General features: G+C 41.1%; 1 protein-coding gene across 3 annotated transcripts in view; it reads right to left on the bottom strand.

Annotated features, from left to right (window-relative positions):
- Window positions 1-485: 485 nt before the first annotated feature.
- ZSWIM6 (zinc finger SWIM-type containing 6) overlaps window positions 486-20,834 on the bottom strand; it is a 164,475-nt gene continuing 144,126 nt past the window's right edge. For all 3 annotated transcript variants that reach the window (XM_073344031.2, XM_073344030.2, XM_073344032.2), the window contains 4 exons: window positions 11,248-11,405; window positions 10,529-10,692; window positions 4,183-4,264; window positions 486-2,145 (listed from right to left, as the gene is read on the bottom strand). In XM_073344031.2, coding sequence (XP_073200132.1) covers window positions 1,283-2,145; window positions 4,183-4,264; window positions 10,529-10,692; window positions 11,248-11,405 — 1,267 coding nt within the window. In that variant the 3' untranslated portion in view covers window positions 486-1,282. The remainder of the gene's footprint in view (window positions 2,146-4,182; window positions 4,265-10,528; window positions 10,693-11,247; window positions 11,406-20,834) is intronic.

Genomic DNA, 20,834 nt, shown 5'->3' with positions numbered 1-20,834 from the left:
ATTAAAAAATAAACTGAAAAGTAGAACAGTCATACCTACACAACTTTCTGTCCTGCACAAAGTCAAAATACCTATGCAGCATATATATATATATATATAAAATATTATATATATATGTTATTTGTGCACAAAGGTTAGCTTATTATTAGCTCACTGCAAAGGCGTAATGTATCATGTCAATTATTTTGGAAAACATTTTGTGTTTTGTGTCAAAAAGGATATTTCTTTAAGTCTTTTAGGCTAGGAGGCACAAACCCCACTTCTGGCATACTGTATTCTTAATGCTAAGGCTTGCTGCTCTGGCTGTGTATTTCGTTGTCCCTCTTTACTATAGTGCCTGTTACAAGCATGTGTGTATGTGTGTATACATATACATATATATGTATACACAGGTTGTATAAATATATATATATATAAAATTTCCCCCAATAGGTATCAGTCCAACCATGCAATCCAAAAGGTGGCTCTGCATAGATGCCCAGCATATAGTTCACCACCTGAGCCAACCCCGAAGCAAGGCGCACTTTAGTCCTTCTGATAGGTTCTTTTTTTTTTTGTTTAAAACCAAGCTACTGCAGCTTCAAGTATTTTGCATTACATAGAATTTTTTTTTATAAATTAGTTAATGTTATATTTTTCAATATTCAGACATATACTATAATATATATACAGTACAATAAATGCTCTCATTCTTTTTTTTAATTTTTTTTGATAAATCCCTGAGAATGTATGTTGACAGTCGCTAAGTTTCCACATGCACAAGCATTGTGTGCCATGCTTCTGGATGAACAGCACTGCAAAGCCACGTGGTCAGCCTTTTAACTATTAGTATTTCATTTGTTGGTTTGTTTAACTATGCTGAAATGTAAGGATGAGTTACAAAGGAGTAAAGCTGGATCCATTCGAGGTACTTATCACAGGATGGAGGTGTTTGGTTTGGTTTTTAAAGCCATTGCAATATATAGTTTTGTTTTTGAGGCTGTGAACGTATACAGAAAGAACAGGAGAGCAATGTGGGCTTTTGCCACTTGACAACATATACTCAGTGTAAACCAAACCTTTTTTTAACCTCTCTCTCATACAAAATAGAAAAGAAAAAAAAAAGGAAAAAAAATAAACACACAAACTTTCACAACATGACAATTTAGTTTGCAAACTCAATATAACTATACACATATAATACCGGTGTGGCTCTGTTTCTTTAAGTTAAAAAGGATACAAAGGCAGGCTCAAGTAAAAACAAACCACCCTCCCTCCCACCCCCCGCCCTCACACATTTTCGTCAACCAAACCGTTCACGAACCAACATCATCAGTTTCTTTTTGCCTTTGTAGATTTGTTTTAGGTTGTCAATAAACTGTGTAAACTGAATGTGTCCATCATGAGCCATTAAGAAAGTCTCTCGGGCCTTACTAAGGAACTCTATAAACTCACTATAGTGTCGAGGGCTGATGTGTGTGAGTCGTGAATGTGTTGTATTAATGTAGGCTCCAATCGTGGCATCCAGGAGTTGCCTTAAAGGGGCTTTGTCCAGTGACATGAGCTTCCCAGAGTTCCTCCTTCCATGAAGTCCCACCATCCCAGGTGTGGTCAAAGTACACCTACGCAAAATGTCTGACAGTACTGTTGCACATTTGACACTTTTGACCACCAGAGGTATTATAGCTGCAAGCTCATTTTTCCCAAGGGAGTGGCTGAGCGCACATGCCCACAAAACGTCATTAATGGCAGGGTGTGTGTCCTGATTGTAACTCAGGTTGAGATGGTTCATGGCCAAAGTGGCCAGCTTGTAGGCCCGCATAGGGTAACCACGATGTTCCATATAGCGTGCTATAGTAAAAAGCTGCGTGTAGCTCATGCCTTTTGTAGCAGCATCTAGAACAATTTGGTAAGCGGTCTCAAAAGCTATGTGATCCTTTTCACATAAGGTCAGTGCAGAGAGGGCACAGTTTTGAGGATCCTTCATGGCACACTGTAGGGCAAGCGTCCTAGCACTGCTGGCCAGTTTCTCCTGCTGATGGCAGTCCAGATGCAGACGGACAATGGTGCTGTTGGACATCACGGTTGTCGCAACAATACTAGTGGCCTCGGTTGGAGTGAAAAGCGTAAACCAGTTCTGCATGATGCTATCCAGTGCATAAACACCTGTGAGAGATCAGAGACAGGATCATCAACAATTGACAATCAATAGTATTCAACCAGAAACAGGCTTTCACCGTGACTCGGTTTTTTTCAAACTAAGCCTAGTAGGTTATCAATACATCCAACCACCTGCTATTTATGCAAACAAACTCAATGGAGATAACATGATGGGAAATGCACATTAAAATAAGACTATTCTGTGTTTGCTCTTGTAGAGTCCCTGAAACTGTTAGAGAACTTGAAAAAGTCACATGATAAAGTTTTAATTTCCTGGCAAGATATCTTGTTTTTCTTGTTATTTAAGATAATGAATTTTGGATAACAAGTCCTGGCTCATAACATGTGGGGCCAGTTACAGAACTCAAAAGTCTCAACATCTGACCAAACGGCTCAAATCAACCCTCAAAATCTAATATTTTTAGAACCATTTAACCTCCTTTTACCTCTATGTCAATAGTCCCCTGATGGCAGGGAAAAATGCTTTCAGCTATCTCAAAACTGCTCATGTATTTGTATTTGGCACTAAAACTATGGGGCGGGCCTCGCAAGGGAGACATGGGAATGTGTCAAGGGAGGCGTGAGCTGTGTGGTTTTGTTTTCTGTAAAGAGCTGTGGCGGTCAGCCCCAGGTGGCTGGGGCTCCTGCCGAAAGGCTGTGCACACTCAAGAGGAGGGGAAAAGGGACAGCTGCAGCTCCGCCACCAAGGCTTAGGGTCTCTTTGACCCCCAATCCCCCACTAGGAGGCAGCAGGGCGTTGGCTGTCAGCCCCAGGGTCCCAGCAGCAGTGCAGAAGTACGGGTGGCAACAGGGCGCTAAGTTTGCTGTGAAAAGTGATATTGGCAAATAGCACTTTTCACATTCCCACCCTTATTTCTGCGCTGCTGCTGCTGGCAGCGCTGCCTTCGGAGCTGGGCACCTAGTCAGGTTATAGGTTATGTTATAGGTTCTTGGACATATGTGAACTAATTTTATATGGCATGAATAAAGGCATTTTATCTGTACACAGGCAACTGAACAAAATAAAAGATATGCTCTAGTATTTACAGATACTTAGTCAAGCTATGAAAGCAATAAAACACTGCACCATTGCATGAAAACTTGCAGACATACACCACTTTTTGTCCGAGGGCATAGAAAGGCAAACTATACTTTCCAGGCTACCGACAGTATTAATTTCTCAGCTAAGTAAAAGCAAAGGACAAAGTAATCCTGAACAGGAAAAGTGGGTTCATGAAGTTCTGAAACACAAAGGGGTCTCAGCTGTCTACTAGACAGAATCTGACTCAGATCCATGAAAAGCAGGAACACGCACAAAGATCGTAAGTGTGCTTTAATGGAACAATACTAACGGCAATTAAAATTGCTCTATCTGTGGTAGTTATATTGCCTTCATTACTGCAGAATCTGTGCACTTCAATTTTTTTTTTTATCCCCAACACTCCTATAAGGTTGGGAAGTATTATCATGCTCATTCTACAAATGGGGAACTGAGGCATACAGAGTCTGTGTGACTCATCAAACCACACGCAAGAAGTCTGTGGCAAGGCAGAGAATAGAACCTGGGTCTCCTAAGTTCCAAACTAGCACCCTAACCACCAGAGCACCTCTCTCTTCGACTCTAATTACAAGGTTAGATTCTGTCATCCATACTCATGTTGAGTGGTATGTTACTCTATGATGATATCAATGAAGCTACTTGCGGAGTACACTACTTCTTAACATGTGTACAGACAGTGACCACAAGTCCACAAACAGTGATGCATGTGGGAATTGCTTCATTCTACATCTTGAAAGACAAAGTATACCAAACTATTCAGTCCTAATTTTACTTGGGCCATGTCTGTTATCTTATGTGCTCAAAAAAAATTGCTTGTTAATGCTATAATTAAAGGCTTCTAATCAGAAAGTAAATTCTACAAACCAACCGAAAGTGATTGACATTTTTAGTGCCTATACATAGCCAAACAAAATGAAACCATCAAACCATTTAAGACAGGCTAATGAAGGCAGGACTCCTTGGACAATATCTGCAGAACATACCTACTTCTGTTGCACATGTTACCAACCACCTCACCATCTCCCGCCGCCGCCAATTCAATGTTGACAATGTCATCCGCATCACCTATTTAAAAGCAAACAAACATTTGATGGACACTTACGACAAAAGAATTCTGCTACAAAGCTGAGACAGCACACAAACAATTATGAATCTGAGTTAGTTAGATATAGAGCTGACTGAAAAATTGCAAAAAATCCTACCAAAAATGGTCATTTTTTGGTTCAAATTTCAAAGATTTGAAAAATGCTGACCAGTTCTATTGGAAGGACAGATTATTTTTAGAACGATATTCTCCGTCACACAATAAAACTGCAGCTCTTTTAAGGTAAGATTTTCCCTCAAAAGTAACCAAATGCTTCATTACAAAAATAAGACTTAGGGTCCTCAAGTAGAAAAAATGGTGTTTAAAATGGATGATATATATGCCTATTTTGGGTAGGCTAGCCATGAACTTTTTTCCTTAGACCCTTAGTATTGCCTTTCACTTGACCGCAGTGATACATACTAGTAGTATTTATTGCGATCTGCTCTGCTGCTTAATTCTGCCAAGTCTCCAGTGATTGTTTCTGTTTTCAGAATCAATAATGATTTGACTCATCTATCAGAATGAAACCTCAATTTAAAGAAGCTCAACACTAACGATCAAAATTCCAGTAAAGGTGCCTTATCTGGTTTTTAAAGGTAGTACCTCCATATTTCAAATGCACTTGCAAATAGGCTGTTTCTTTCTCTCTCATTTTTATATTTAAATGTGATTGTTCCAGTAAGAACTGTAATTTTGTGAAGGACTGTTCTAGTACAAGCAAGTAACTATGGCTGAGTAAACTGGGGAGTTGAATCCAGCTCTTATGACTACACCATATAAGATAGGAACACATCCCTGGGTAGTGTCAATTTCACAAAGCATTCGATCAGTATTTGTTATACAGCATTCAACTAACTAGTATCGTAGAGGTCTCTTTTTTAGATGTGCATATAGAATTACACACATTTCTGAAGCCATAACACCCATCAGTTCCAGGGAGGTCATTACTGTATGATGTGTATTCCAGTGTAGTATTTCTATTGCCACAAGGATTTTTAAATAGCTTTCTTCTAGACGGAAAGCTCTGAGTATCTAGAAATGCTCCAAGGTCACCTTCCCCTCTTGCTCAGTCAAAACTGTGTGTGATTTCTACCAGTTTTTCCTGAACCCAGTGTCTGGAATAAGGTACATGTTTATGAGAGCGCGTTCGCTCATTCCTGCTATGAAGATGCCTTGGTAAGCCAATCATCCAAATAAGGATACATATGGATACCCTGACATCTCAAGCATGCTGTCACTCTGAAAGGCACTTTCTGCATCATCCTGAGTATTCACACAGACCAAATGGAAGAACTTTGCATTGATAATGATCTCTTCCCACAACCAACCCCAGGTATTTTCAGTGTACATATCTGCTTGAGATGTGAAAATAAACATCCTGTAAATCAAGAGCCACAAACCAATCTTGGACAGAGAGGGAGAGGACAACAGAGGCTAGGATACGGATATGGAATTTGAACTTCCTGATGAAAAAGCTTTGAGCTTCCGAAGGTCTAGAATGGGTTGAAGACCACCATCGTTGTTTAGGATGAGAAGTACCTGAAATAAAATGCCATCCCTGGAAACTCTTTAGGAACTTTCTCTATTGCGCCCACCAACTCTAGCAGTGAATGAACTTCTGATCTTAGCAAGTTCTTCTGATAAGAATCCCTGAAGAGGGATGGGGAAGAAAGGCTGGGGTGGGAGGGATTTGTTTAGAATTGAATGGAGTAATCCTGCTGGGCAGTCTCCAGGATTCATCAGTCCATGGTGAAAGTACTCCAGGTATCTAAGAAACAGGACAGATTGTTTCCAAATGAAGAGGAGGCAGCTCAGTAGGTGGCTTAAATCTGGTCTGAGGTTGAGCATCCCAATCAAACCTGAGGATGAGAGGCTGGTGGAGAGGAAGATGACGCAGCAGATGTCCTTCCAGTTTATGACATGTATGCTATGCTTCTCTGCTGATGCAAAATAGGGGGCTGTTGTTGGAAGTGCTTTCTTTGAAATGAATAGGAAGCAGAGGTTGGGTATGGCTGTCTCTGCTATTGGAATGTTGGTAATACAAATCTCTTCTTAGGGCATTGAGAAATCCCTAGAGACTTTGCAGCCAACTTGGTGTATTTCCATTTATCTACAACTGTGTCTGTTCTAGAGCTAAACAAATCAAGTCTTCTACCTTGGTTCTTGTTCCAAAAATAGTCCAAATGTAATCATGAATGGTGCCTCAATGTAACCATGGATACTACAGCTTTAGATGCAAAGTATGCTTCGCAATTGACCAACCTTTGGTAATAAGGGGTTTGGGCCACTTTTCCTTAGATCTGGTACAGATTGTGCAAAGTGCACTGTTTCCCCCTCTCCCTCAGATAACACTGGTATCTGGACACTACCACCTGGCAGTTATAGACTCATAGACATTAAGGTCAGAAGGGACCATTATGATAATCTAGTCTGACCTCCTGCACAATGCAGGCCACAGAATCTCACCCACCCACTCCTGCAATAAACCTTTCACCTATGTCTGAGCTATTGAAGTCCTCAAATCTTGGTTTAAAGACTTCAAGGTGCAGAGAATCCTCTAGCAGGTGACCCGTGCCCCATGCTACAGAGGAAGGCGAAAACCCCCCAGGGCCTCTTCCAATCTGCCCTGGAGAAAAATTCCTTCCCAACCCCAAATATGGCGATCAGCTGAACCCTGAGCATGTGGGCAAGATTCACCAGTCAGATACCCAGGAAAGAATTCTCTGTAGTAACTCAGATCCCACCCCATCTAACATCCCATCACAGGCCACTGGGCCTATTTACCATGAATAGTTAAAGATCAATTAATTGCCAAAATCATATTCTCCCATCATACCATCTCCTCCATAAATTTATCGAGTTTAATCTTGAAGCCAGATAGGTCTTTTGCCCCCACTGCTTCCCTTGGAAGGCTATTCCAGAACTTCACTCCTCTGATGGTTAGAAACCTTCATCTAATTTCAAGTCTAAACTTCCCGATGGCCAGTTTATATCCATTTGTTCTTGTGTCCACACTGGTACTGAGCTTAAATAATTCCTCTCCCTCTCCGGTATTTATCCCTCTGATATATTTATAGAGAGCAGTCATATCTCCCTATAATCTTCTTTTGGTTAAGCTAAACAAGCCAAGCTCCTTGAGTCTCCTTTCATAAGACAGGTTTTCCATTCCTTGGATCATCCTAGTAGCCCTTCTCTGTACCTGTTCCAGTTTGAATTCATCCTTCTTAAACATGGGAGACCAGAACTGCACACAGTATTCCAGATGAGGTCTCACCAGTGCCTTGTATAACAATACTAACACCTCCTTATCTCTACTGGAAATACCTCGCCTGATGCATCCCAGACCACATTAGCTTTTTTCATGGTCATATCATATTGGCGGCTCATAGTCATCCTAGGGTCAACCAATACTCCAAGGTCCTTTTCCTCCTCCATTACCACTGTAATTCTTAATGTGGCAGAGGAGACAGTCTTTCTACCGAGGGTTTCCCTTCTTACCCTTTCAATCCAAAGGGGGTAGAGCAGACTTGATCTTTTAGCTCTTTGATAGTGGGAGCTGCCACTCAACGAATAATAGCTGTATGGGTCTGGAAGAACTCAAAGCCCTCAGGAATCAGCAGAGGTAACTTGTCTGCTTTCTTAGAAATTGCTGGTCCAGATGTTGGGTTTAACCAGGTGTTTTTTGCAAGCCTATAATAAAACCATCTAGAATTGGCAGGTTAATCTTGCTCCTAGAGGGTAAACAACTGTGTCACCAACTATGTGTTGTAGTTTTGTTTAAAGTTACCAAAGGGAAGTTTAAGGTAGTCACCATTCCCTCTATGAGTTAATGGCAATGGAGCAAATCCTCTGGTGAGGAACAGGATTAGACATCCATATCTACTTTCGAGGTTCAACAGGCCTCTAGTTCTTCAGACAGTGTATCCAGGACAAGTAAAGAAGACTGTTTCCTTGATATTAGCAAGAGTTAGATATCCAGGCAGGATGGTCCCAGTGCAGGGCATTTCACTCCAACTCTTTGGAAGATGGCTCCCTTTTTGCCAGCTTCCTTTAGCCCTTTTAAATTCATGGCAATGCCTACTAGAAGGAGAATTCGGCCACACTGCCCATGGTGGTACCTTCCCAGTTCTGCCAGTACCCAATTTAGAATTTCCTATTATAATCCCTGGGTGTGGGAGAGTGAGCTCACACAATCTGAAAGGTTGGAACTGAGTCTCAATAATGCTCTCCTGATTTCTTGATCCATTCCATGCGAGGGGAAGGGCAAATAAAGCTATCTGGCTGGACATGGCCTGATTTTGAATTGGAGGAAGTTTCCAAGGGTGATAGTGGTTTGGTTAAGTGAAAAGCTGAAAGGGGGTGAGATGTTTCCCCGGGACACCAGTAGAAGTCCAAGGGGGAGGATCCTGTATCTCTCAGAAGGTTTGCATAGCTAAGGAAACTTGTTCAGCCTTGAAAGATTTCTCTTTTTCTTTCCTGGAGAAGGAGGAACCTGCCTCACTGCATATGCTTTTTATTTTTACCTTCAAGTACAGAGGATAACGTATACAGTGCTGCACGAAGGGCCTCTTCTGATCGCAGGAAATATCAGGTGCCTTATCAGGCTTCAAGCACAGAACCAATGACAATGGATCTCGGGCAGGGTGGTCCTATATATAGAGTTGGCTTTCCATACCACCCTTTGCTGTGACTCGGACTTCGGGGCCACAGCACTATGGACATGCTCTTGCACGTCAGTGCGACGAACTGGAAGTCCTGGATTCTCAGAGGCAGGCCCTTGAGGACTGGCTCTTTCAGCAGAGGCTGACACCTGTAAAGCCAACTGTTTATTGCTTTGCTGGAACTGTTTATTGCTTTGCTGGATGTGATCTTTTGCAGCATTTCCACAGACTGGCCCCTTTGGTTTGGCACCAGTCAGGGAGGCAGACGCCAGTGCCGGGACGTTGTCAAGCTCTTTAAACCACGTTGGGGACTGGAGAAGAAGCTAGTTTCCCAGCACTTGCATCATTTTGTGCTTTGGAGTTCAAGGGTTTAGTCACTAATGCTTACTGCAACAGCATAGCTTGCAGGAAATTCTGATGCTCCTGAGGAAGGAGATGTTGCATATACAGCAACAAGACGAACAACTTTCCCACTCCTCTAGAGGGCCAGACAAAGCACATCTGTGTCCAAAAGCAGAAAGCTGACAGGTAAGAGGTGCATCATCTGAACCTGGGTTTGTTTTTTGTTTTTTGTTTTTTTCTCCTTTCAGTTCTGACATATTGGAACCAAAAACCTGTGCCAGGCCACAAAGTCCTTAATAAAAATATCCAAGAGAAGAACAAAAGAAATGAATTAAAAGGAAGAACTCAATGCTAACTAAACAAAGGCTGTGAGAACTGTCTGTCCCAATGAATTTGTGTCCAAGGATCCCAGTCTCTCCACTACTGTGGTTCAAAGGAACTACGGTTCTCGGAGCATTCCCCCTCTCCTCCTTTTACAGCCCTGCACTCCAACAATTGCTCCAATGGACACTGCTACTAGAAGGTTCCATCGGCCCAAACTGCACCATCTGTGCATCCCCAAGGCCAGGAATGCAAAGAGGCCACCTGAAGAAAATATTTTTTCCCCACCAGTAATGAAATGTATGCACATAGCTTCCAAACAGGACTTCTTAAAAGAAGCAGTCCCTTGCAAACTGAAGATTCAATTGCCTCGAAGAAAATTTTTTTTTGACTGCAGCAAAATGCAAAGAACCACCATTCACTTAGACTACAAGAGTGTACAACTGCCTCTCTGTGCTTTATGCCACTTTTTCATCTTCTTAATGTTGGTCTGGTCTAGGTGCCACAGCAGCCCCAACATGTATGTTGAGCAGCCACAAGGGCTGGCTGCTCTAATTTAGACAGACATGCAAGTCTGCCCACTGGTTTCTCTGCAGCCCAGAATAACCAGAGCACTTAGCTCTCTGGCCATTCCTCCTCTCACCCTGAATACACTCCTATACTGTGGCTGCTTACACTAGTCTTGTACCACCACCTGTATGGTGTAAAAGGGCTGAAGCCGGTGCCACATGCTGGCCCTATATTTATCAAAGTACTATACAAATCAGTGAAGAGAAGGGGTCATGTTTGGACTTTGCCTTGCATAAGTGGGTACAATTCTCAATGGCTTCCATGGGAGCTGCACCCACCATTGCGGAACTGAATTTGGTTCAAGGACTTACAGTTTCTTACTGCAGCAATAGCTAATTTGGGGAATACCTGAAGGCCTAACTCCAAAGAAACTTTCAAAAGAGTGATGTCTGGCAAAGTGTCCATGAGTGTTGCTATTTTAAATGCATCCTGGGCAAGCTTGAAGATGTGTGATGAGGAGTGAATATTTTTCTGGATGGATTCTAACACTGTTTCCAGCCTCCGAACATCACCTGCAATGTAAAAACAAAACCACAAAACAAAGAAACAATTAGTTTACCGAAAAACATTCACTAATGGTACAGATGTTACCACTACATGTGCCAGAACTACAGCAATATAAGCAAGTTTCAGCTATACAAGTTCTCTTAGAAAGAACTAACTAAATGCACACGTGAACAGAAAACATGAAATCAAATATCCCTTCAGTGCCTGCTGATGTTAGCTCAATAAATGCTCAAAGTTCTCTTAATTTAAGAATTTTAGAACTGATTTATCCACTGCTGGGTCTTGCCATCCACATTATGCCACTGCAAAACAAATAACTTGTCTCAGACCTGAACCAGGTCTGTTTGGCTACTATCCAGCTGGTCTAGCAGCAGTGCTAGAAAACCAAGTAACAGACTTAAATTTGTTCAGTTAGTAGTTTCTTCCTCAAGTGCTTCTCAGATCAAAATTCAGACTCCTAAGCAGCAGTTTTAAATTAACTTCACTCTGTGTATGAAATACAATATTGGAAATATAGCATGTCTACTAAAAATACATATCAGCTTTATTGATAACGCTACCTTTGGCTGCTGTTAGCATAGTTGATGCCAACTCACACTGCTGGGACTCAATGTGACTTAGCGTGAACCAACGGGGATAGCGGTTTGGAACAACTGATGCAATGTGATGTGGGCGGGACATATCTCCTGATGGAGCTGTAGATTCCAATACTAGCAACCTGAAAATAGGAAAGAACATACACTCTTTTCACTCAATCATCATTATAACTAGGGTTACCTATGAGCAACCACAAAACCACAAGAGCACTTTGGCTGCTTGTACAAAGTGTGCCCATTCAGGTGTAAAAGCTGTAGCAAACCACGTCCTTTCAACTAGACGCTAAAAGTCGGATTGCCAAAACCCTAATTTACCATTAATCACCCATATTTGACACATGAGCCTTCTTAAGTATCAGTAGGAAAATTAGAATTTAGAATTACAAGCAGAATTAAGCTGTTCATTACTGAGGACTGTTGCTATTCCCTCAGTGATCCAAGGGGCTGAAATCTTTCATTTCTGAGAGCTGCAGTCCAAAGACTGAAGTAGAAGTGAAAGTGGAGAAATTCACAGTGACACAAATATTTTCCAATATACTGTACATGACTTGTACATGAGCGTCCTACCACGAAACAAAGTGTGCAATGGATGACAGGGATTCTCAAACAGACTTCAGTATCTGAGTCAAAATCCAAAAGAAAATTGGACATTTTACTCCTCAACTACAATGCAACATTTTTTTTCATTTTGCTTCTTGGCACATGAGGGCTAGAAACTCTTAACATTTTATACAATAGCATATCTAGAGGAAAGACCCTAGTGTGCAGTGATTGGTAGTCATTTCTCTCTTTTGAAATTACTTCTCTGGCACCAATGCCTGATCCTGAGGCTAGAATTTCCATAGGTTTACCCTAATCTAGAACCATTTCACTAATGAAGGAAAATTTACATGCAGAAAAGTGACTGCCATGGATACTGTCTGGAAGGGTTAGGAGAGTAGCTATAGCAGAAATGATCACTCGCCATGCCTCCCTCACTAAAATCCAATATGTTAGATAATCACCATTAGAAAAGATTAGATTGTAGTCATCCTGAAGGAAAACACTTATCCTCTTTTCTGTGTTCCAGATCATGAAAATTCAGGGTAAGATGTGAAAAGGCTAATGAAATATTGAACGATAACCACAGAAAGAATGTAAAACCTCTCATAAAAAGATCAGTCTCTTGACAAGGGTTAAGACACATTCTGCTTTAATTAGGCAGTCATGATGCCTTGTTGACCCATGATAGTAACAATGGATTTTGTCCCAGTTCCAATGCTACCGTCTTGATGATTGGTCAACTCTTTCCTTATGTTCCCCCTCTTCTAACTCCCCTCTATTCCCTTTCCTCCCATGGCACTTCCTCTCTCCTCTCTACTTGAACAATAGAGGCCCAAATGTGGCTGTGCTGATCCTTGATGCATTGTCTCCCTTTTGGCCAGCTTCTCTACGTTTTCCAAACTACTGCTCCAAACACTACAAAAGCGTATGACACCTCAGTGATTTGGAATGCCCTGTCCCTATTCCGGGAGTGCTCTTTGTAGATACAGCTAGACTGCAGTCACCATTTAGGGAGGCAGGACAAATCACATGCCTCCCTCCCACCAATGAAACAACTCCAACTAAGTCATCCTTTTTCATCTCCCTCCCACTAGACATCAGACATGCTTGGATCCCCAGCCCCTGGCCCAACATGGACCTCAGCCCAATCTCCCCTTCAGCTGGGACAGACTCCCTCCAATAATCCTAAAAACGTACTGGTTCATGGCTCCAAAAACCTGGTTATCCTACTTTGGGCTCAAGGTTGTTACTATTTTTTGTACTCAGTTGAATATTTATTTATTTTTGAAGGGAATGAAATGGGAAGAGGAAGGAAACTGGCATCTCTCCAGTCAGGAAAGGATCTTCGAAATCCACTGCATTGAGACATTAGGTGACGAATTAATTGGTTCAAGAAGAAATGTATTACAATACCAGTCACAAGCTTTTGGGCTTAAAAAAAAAAAGTACCTCTGTTCTTTAGGTAATTGCAGGAGGGTATTTTGCTTCCTCACTAAGGCTATAGAATCTATTTGTAAAACCATTGAGGTTTTACAGACATGTCATTCCGTTCTCTGCAGGTTCCTGAAACATACAAGAGCAACTTCAAGAGTCTTAGAGAATGGAAAATGTCATCCTGAGCCTATTGAAGGGTATTTACACTGTGTGTACACACACACACACACACACAGCTACGTGGCGGTAGTGAAGTATAAAGTGATCACGACAAGATTTCACAAAAGCTGTCTGTTTCATGCTCTTTGTCTGGTTGCTGTCATTCATAACCTATTATTCAGTTCTACATTTTCTGCATGTAATAGTTGGGAGTACTCTTGTGTACCCAAGTCATTTTTTCCCCTTTCTTTCTTCCCCTTTACCTGACAAAATTTACTAATTGAAGAGTTTGCTTATTTATTTATATTTATATATAGCTAAATATAAATAAATATAAATAAACAAACTCTTCAGTTAGTAAATTTTGTCAGGTAAAGGGGAAGAAAGAAAGGGGAAAAATGACTTGGGTACACAAGAGTACTCCCAACTATTACATGCAGAAAATGTAGAACTGAATAATAGGTTATGAATGACAGCAACCAGACAAAGAGCATGAAACAGACAGCTTTTGTGAAATCTTGTCGTGATCACTTTATACTTCACTACCGCCACGTAGCTTCCCTCTCTGCAAGCCCAATGTAAAAAGGTGAACTGCATGCTCACACATGTTATTTTTGATGGATTATAAAACAGCAGAGTACAGTCAAAACTGCAGCAGATCTGAAGGCCTCAATTAGATCCAGTCACGCATATTTATTAATTATTCTTTACTTTTTCAAATCTCATTTTTAAAAAGCAATGAATTATTTAACAAGATTTTAGCTGAAGCTGCCTTCTGATTAAACATGACCTAAAACAGACTCCTCCCAAAATCCAGACAAAAAAAATCCATTCCTAATTTGGGCCCAAATTCTGCTCTCACTACGCACAGAAAACTCAATGAAGTCCAAAAAAAGTTCATAATGCCCTTTGATAAAGAAAGTGTGCTAAAAGAAGGTTAACTCACCTGCAGTTTGAGTTCTCCAAGTAGATTGCCTCTGCAGATCCTCATTCTCACGCTATGAAGCTTGGTGCTGCAAACTGAGAAACCATCTAGAGAGCAGTGGCTGTTGAGGGTAGCACAAAGTCCCGTGCAGACCCAAGTATACAGAAAGGACACTGGCTCTAACTCCCCTCCATTCCTTTCTGCCCATTCAGTATATTAAAGGACAACTCCAGAAAATGGAGAAGGAGAGTGGGTGATTGTGAATATGCAGAGGCAGGATACCAAGAACTCCAGTTACAGGTAAGTAACCCTTTCTATCTAGAATTGACTGTGAAAACTTTTGTGCATGGGAGACTGACTCGTAGTCACACCATCTAGAGACAGGGCTAAGTACTTAAGACTCCATTGAAAATACCAGCTTTAGTGAATAATAAAGCACAGCTCTTCTGAATAACGCTGCACTCCTAAATTGAGAGCAGCGTTGCACAAAGGTGTGACTTGGATTCTATGCAGCAGCTTTAAAGATTTCAAGGTTAAGAAATATTTTCATCATTTCAGGAATATCGTCTGAAATCTAGTGGAATAAGCCATATGCTATCTGCTAGTCAACTAGTCATTCTGCTTTCCGGAAGGAATCATAGCCATGGCATCATCATATAAAATTTAAATCTTCAGCTAAGTATATTTGTTTTTCTCAAGTTAATATAAAATAAGCTTCTCTTTGGGTTTGTATCAGGAGTTAGAAATATTTTCCCTCATATCACTGAGGTACTTGCTTGGCTTCTAGGTTGATCAGAGAGAAAAATATCAGGTCTTGGAATGTTCTCATTAAAGGAATTCCTGCAAAGTGATGAGGAATGCAGTCAAAGACCAAACAGGGTGTGGCTGAATCACATAGCCTCTATTGTATGCAACACACATCTCTAATCCACACAGTAACAATACTTCTACAATAGAACCTCAGAGTTACAAACACTTCGGGAATGGAGGTTGTTCATAATTCTGTACAAAACGTTATGGTTGTTCTTCTGAAAGTTTACAACTGAACGTTGAGTTAATACAGCTTTGAAATTTTACTACGAAAACAAGCGGCTTTTTCCCTTTTTTTTTTAGTACTTTACATTTAACACAGTACTGTCCTGTATGTTTTGGTCTCTACTCCTGCCCGATTGTGTACTTCCGGTTCCAAATGAGGTGTGTGGTTGACTGGTCAATTCATAACTCTGACGTTCTACTTTACTATTAATAAAGCCCCTGCAATGCTTATCTGCATGGAACTCAAGGAGAGGACCTTTTTAGTACTGTTTGTACTGAGGTGGTGATTGAGCAGGTAGGAATTGCCTCTCAGACTTAAAGGATGTCTCATGCTGAAAGGTGGTTGGATCCCCAACGATTTGGCTGTCAACTTGGTCTTCTTGAATCTCTCCAGTATTTTATCTGTTTTTCCATCCCAAAAGGTCAATATCTTAAAAAAATCAAGCCTTCAACCATGACTTGTGCTTCTGGGGGAAGTCCAAGATCCTTACTCAAAAAGATGTTTTACAGCTGTTGACATTGATCTTGCTGAAGTGCCGAATACATTGTACATCACTTGTGTTGAGATATATTCTGGCCCTCCATGATGGACTTTAGTTCTTTGCTTTTCTCATCAGGCAGAGAGCACATGAAGGGAACAACTTAACCTCAGGTGTAAAAGCGATCCCTAGCAATAACTGCTTGATAGCTCACTGTTCAAAGTGACAGAGCAGCAACAGAAGCGGACGTGCAACCCAACTGTTCTAGTCTCCTAAACTTTCTCTTGGGGCATCAGAAAGTCTCCTGTACCTTAAGTACTAGGCTATTAGGGGTTCACTTATGCCCAGATAAACAGATGAATTAAACCGTAATAAGTCAACAAGACCAGATGTTCTGAAGGAAACTGCAAAACTACTAACTATGGTATGTAACCTATTGCTTAAATCAGACTTTGTACCAGATGACTGGAGAGTAGCTAATGTAACACTCCCCCCTTCCCCCCCCCCTTTTTTTTTAAAAAAGGCTCCAAAGGTGATCCTGGAAATTACAGGCTGGTAAGCTTAACTTTGATACCAGAAAAATTGGTTGAAACCATAGTAAAGAAAATTATCAGACACAGATAAACACAATATGTTGGGGAAGAGTCAACATGGCTTTTGTAAAGGGAAATCATGCCTCACCAATCTATCAGAAATCTTTGAGAGCGTCAACAAGGACATGGACCACAGTGATCCAGTTGATATAGTGTATTTAGACTTTTCTGACAGCTTTTGACAGGGTCCCACACTAAAAGCTCTTAAGCAAAGTAAGCAGTCATGGAATAAAAAGGAAGGTCCACTCATGAATCAGCAACTGGTTAAAAAGATAGGAAACAAAGGGTAGGGGTAAATGGTCAGTTTTCAAAGTGGAGAAAGGTAAATAGCAGTGTCCCCCAGGATCTGTACTGGACCTGTGATGTTCAACATATTCATAAACGGTCTGGAAAAGAGGGTGAACAATGAGGTGGCAAAATTTGCAGATGATAAAAAATTACTCAAGATAGTTAAGACCAATGCTGACTGCAAAAAGTTACAAAGGGTTCTGACAGAACTGGATGACTGGACAACAAAATGGCAGATGAAATTCAACGTTGATAAGTAATGCACACTGGAAAACATAACCCCAACTATACATACATAATGATGGGCTCTAAATTAGCTTTTACCACTCAAGAAAGATCTTGGAGTCATCATGGATAGTTCTCTGAAAAATATCTGCTTTATGTGCAGCCTCAGTCAAAAAAGCTAACAATGTTAGGAACTCTCAGGAAAAGGACAGACAATAAGACAGTCAACATAGCAATGCCACTATATAAATCCATAGTATGCGCACACCTTGAATATTGTGTGCAGTTTTGGTCACCTCATCTCAAAAAAAGATATTTTTGAATTGGAAAAGGTACAGAAAAGGGCAACAAAAATGATTAGGTGTATGGAACAGCTTCCATATGAGGAGAGATTAAAAAGACGAACTGCTCATCTTAAAAAAGAGATGACTAAGAGGGGATATGACAGGTGTATAAAATCACAAATGATGTGGAGAAAGTAAATAGGGAAGCATTATTTACCCATTCACATAAACACAAGAACTAAGGGCCACCCAATGAAATTAATAGGCAGCAGGTTTAAAAGAGAGGGAAGTACTTCTTCACACAATGCATAGTCAACCTGTGGAACTTGTTGCCAGGAGGTGTTGAAGGCCAAAAGCATAATTGGGTTAAAAAAAGAATTAGATGGAGGACAGGTTCATGAATGGTTGTTAACCTCATGCTCAGGGTGTCCCTAAGCCTTCAGCTATCAGAAGCTGACACTAGACATCAGTGGACAGATCACTTGAAACTGCCCTGTTCTGTTCTTTCCCTCTGAAGCATCAGCACTGGCCACTGTCAGAAAAAGATACTAAGCTAGAAGGACCATTGTTCTGACTCAGTATGGCCATTCCTAATGTTCAGAAACTTGAGGGCTTATATCCCTTATTTTATTAATCCCATGAAAATTACCTATGAATAATATTTATATAAATGTCTAGGGTTTTCTGGAATTTTGCAAAGCACTTAATTTCAATATATCTTGTGGCTGTGAGCTCAACTAGATTAATTGTGCATTGTATAAAAAAAAGGTATCCTGTTTTACCTATTTTAAATTTGATACTTTTGAATTTCCTTGTGTGCCCTTTGTTCTATTTAACAATAAATAAATAAAAATAAATAAAAGTAGGAGCTCTCTGTTTACTACAGAGTAAACCATTTCCTATTTTATATACCTCTAACAGGTTACTTCCTCCACACCCCATCTCATCTCCAAACTATATAGCTACTACATCCAAAAATATTTAAGAGTTGTAGAGTCAAGCACTCAGGAGTTCACTCTCAAATGCACACACACACAGCTCACCAGTATTTTTAAATGCTGTGACCAGAACTGAACACAATATGCAAAAGAAGGACTCACTGCTGATTCACATAATAGCGACATAATATTTTCAATATTAAACTTTATCTCTTTCTTACTACAGCCTAGCAGCTTGTTTAGTTTTCTAACTACTATTGCACATTGTTAGATTTCACTGACTGGCGCACAATGGCATCCATATTCCCCTCTCCAGCAAATAGTTCGGGCATGTCTACCCTACAAACAGTAATTACTACGGTGGCTGACGTTCACGCTACCCTCCCTCTGTTGGAGGTACATGTCCTCACCAGGAGCGCTTCCACCGACTGAAGAGGGGCAGTGTGGGGGGGAACTGAAAGCCAGGGCTCTTAGCTCAGTGCATCTCCCCACCAGGAGTGGGAGACAGCTGCCCGGGCTTCTCGCCTCCCTGAGTGGAGAGCCAGATGTGGGAAGCCCAGGCAGCAGCCAGGCTGGAAATGGAGAGTCTGGGGGCAGCAGGGTTCCCAGTGGGGAGCATGGGCAGCAGCCCAGCTGAAAGAGGGGAGTCGGGATGGGGGGCAGCCGGGCTCTAGCTAGAGCCAACCACCAGCACTGGGCTTTCTTGTCACAGAGCCGTGAAATTGACAACAGCAGCAGCCAACAGACGATGTAAGTAATGCACAGACACTGTGTCACCGTAACTACACCTACATAAGCCCCATGCCTCTCATGGAGGTGGAGTTATGATATCAGTGTAGCAAGGTACTTACATCAGTGGGAGCAAGGCTGTAGTGTGTACACTGATACAATTACATCAATGTACGGCAGCTTACGTCGACCTAACTCTGTAATGTAGACCAGGCCCTAGTTTAGAACTGGGTATAAATAATTCAAATTGTTACTCTAATACACTGAGTTTCATCTGTCAGAGTTAAGCAGTCATTGAGTTTAGCTCCAGCCTCCTGTCATTCCTGGCTTCTCTAACCTAAATTTGTGTCATCTGCAGTTCTTGCCATTTCACAGTTTGACGCTTTCTCCAGATCATTGTTAAACATGGTAAGCACCAATCCTAGTATGAATCCCTGGGCATCCCACATTATCTTCATTTCATGTTAAAAATTGACCAATTAATCATATTCAGTTTTCTCTCTCTCTTAGCCAGTTCCTAATCTATGGCAGAAGTTTCACATTTCATCTTTTGACCACTTAGCTTCATTAACATCTTGTGAGGGACTTTGTCAAACACTTTTTGATAGTCCAAATACATTAATATGAATAGGTTCTTTTTTCTATTTATTGGGCAGCTGCAAGGAAATCCAATGTAAGAAGTGATTTTCTTTTGCAAAGTTTTGCTGATTGTCCCTTCCTAACTGAGCTCATCTAGTTTTATAGGTCTGTCTTTAATTGCACTAACCAGTGAACATGGTACACAGCCTGGTAAGGGTTTCTGGGAATTAAAGACCATTACTGCCTGTGACAGAGTACTGGGAATCAGAGATTGGTCATCGTTTAACCAATCAGGCCCCAGGGAGGGCCTGATTAAGGAGAGGAGTTCCTGATTACCAGACTAGACTGGGGCTGGATAACGAATGACCTAATTAGCCCATGGATAAATGAGTGCAGGAAGAAAGTTCAAGAGGGGAGAAGCAGGAGACAGAGAGGGAAAAGAGAAAAGAAAAGAAAAGGCTCACAGGGCCTGATGAAAGGGAGTTCTCTGGGAGGAGACACCTTCCTCCACCTGTTGGAGGAGGGGTAGTAAAGTGGGGGGATGTAAATACTGTAACTGCACTAGTATGTTTAAAGGACAATGGAGTGAAACACTGTAAAGAAGCTAGACTGTGGTATCTACTGAAGGGAAAGTCACTGAGCGATCTGTGGGAAGCAAAAAAAGGATGGGCACATTGGGATCCCATCATCTCGCCCCCCAGAATCTTTTTTATTTATTTTTAAAAGGTAAGTAAGCACCAGAGTACTTTACATAGACAAAAGACTTAGGATAGATGACATTCCTAGTGGTTCTTTTGCAGACTTCATACTTCTGATTACTATTAAAGTGTTTGTGTTGCAGTAACGTCCAGAGGCCCCCAGTTAGAATCATGGCTCTGTTGTACTAGGCATTGTACAAACAAGAAGAGACAGTCCCTGCCCTGAAGAGCTTACAAACTAAGAATGAAATTTAGTGACAATTAAGAATGAATCTGTTTGTGTCTGGCAATTTGTTCAGCAATTTCTGAGAAATTCCAATCCCCAACCTAGACTTACCTGTCCTAGTTCGTTTTCCTTTCTACTCTACATTTTGAAGAGCATCCTTTCGGTTAAAGTAAATTCTTGCAGCTTGTCACCAATACACTTTTTTGCTTGCCTTCCAGCTTTGTTTTACTTCTGGAACCAACTCATATGTACTGCTTGGGACTAAATCAAGAGCATCCTCTCTTCTTTTGTGCTCTGGAACTGGGTTCAGCAAACAATTATTTATTGTGTCAAACCTCTCTAAACCATGACCCAAAATGATATTTGACCAGTTGTGCAGGTTGCTGAAATGACTCATTATTACTCCTTTAGATTTT

This window comes from Lepidochelys kempii, chromosome 5 (genome assembly GCF_965140285.1).
Source record: "Lepidochelys kempii isolate rLepKem1 chromosome 5, rLepKem1.hap1, whole genome shotgun sequence".
Lineage (NCBI taxonomy): Eukaryota > Metazoa > Chordata > Testudines > Cheloniidae > Lepidochelys > Lepidochelys kempii.
Note: the sequence above shows the minus strand (reverse complement) of the source record. Positions and strands in the feature narration are given on the sequence as shown.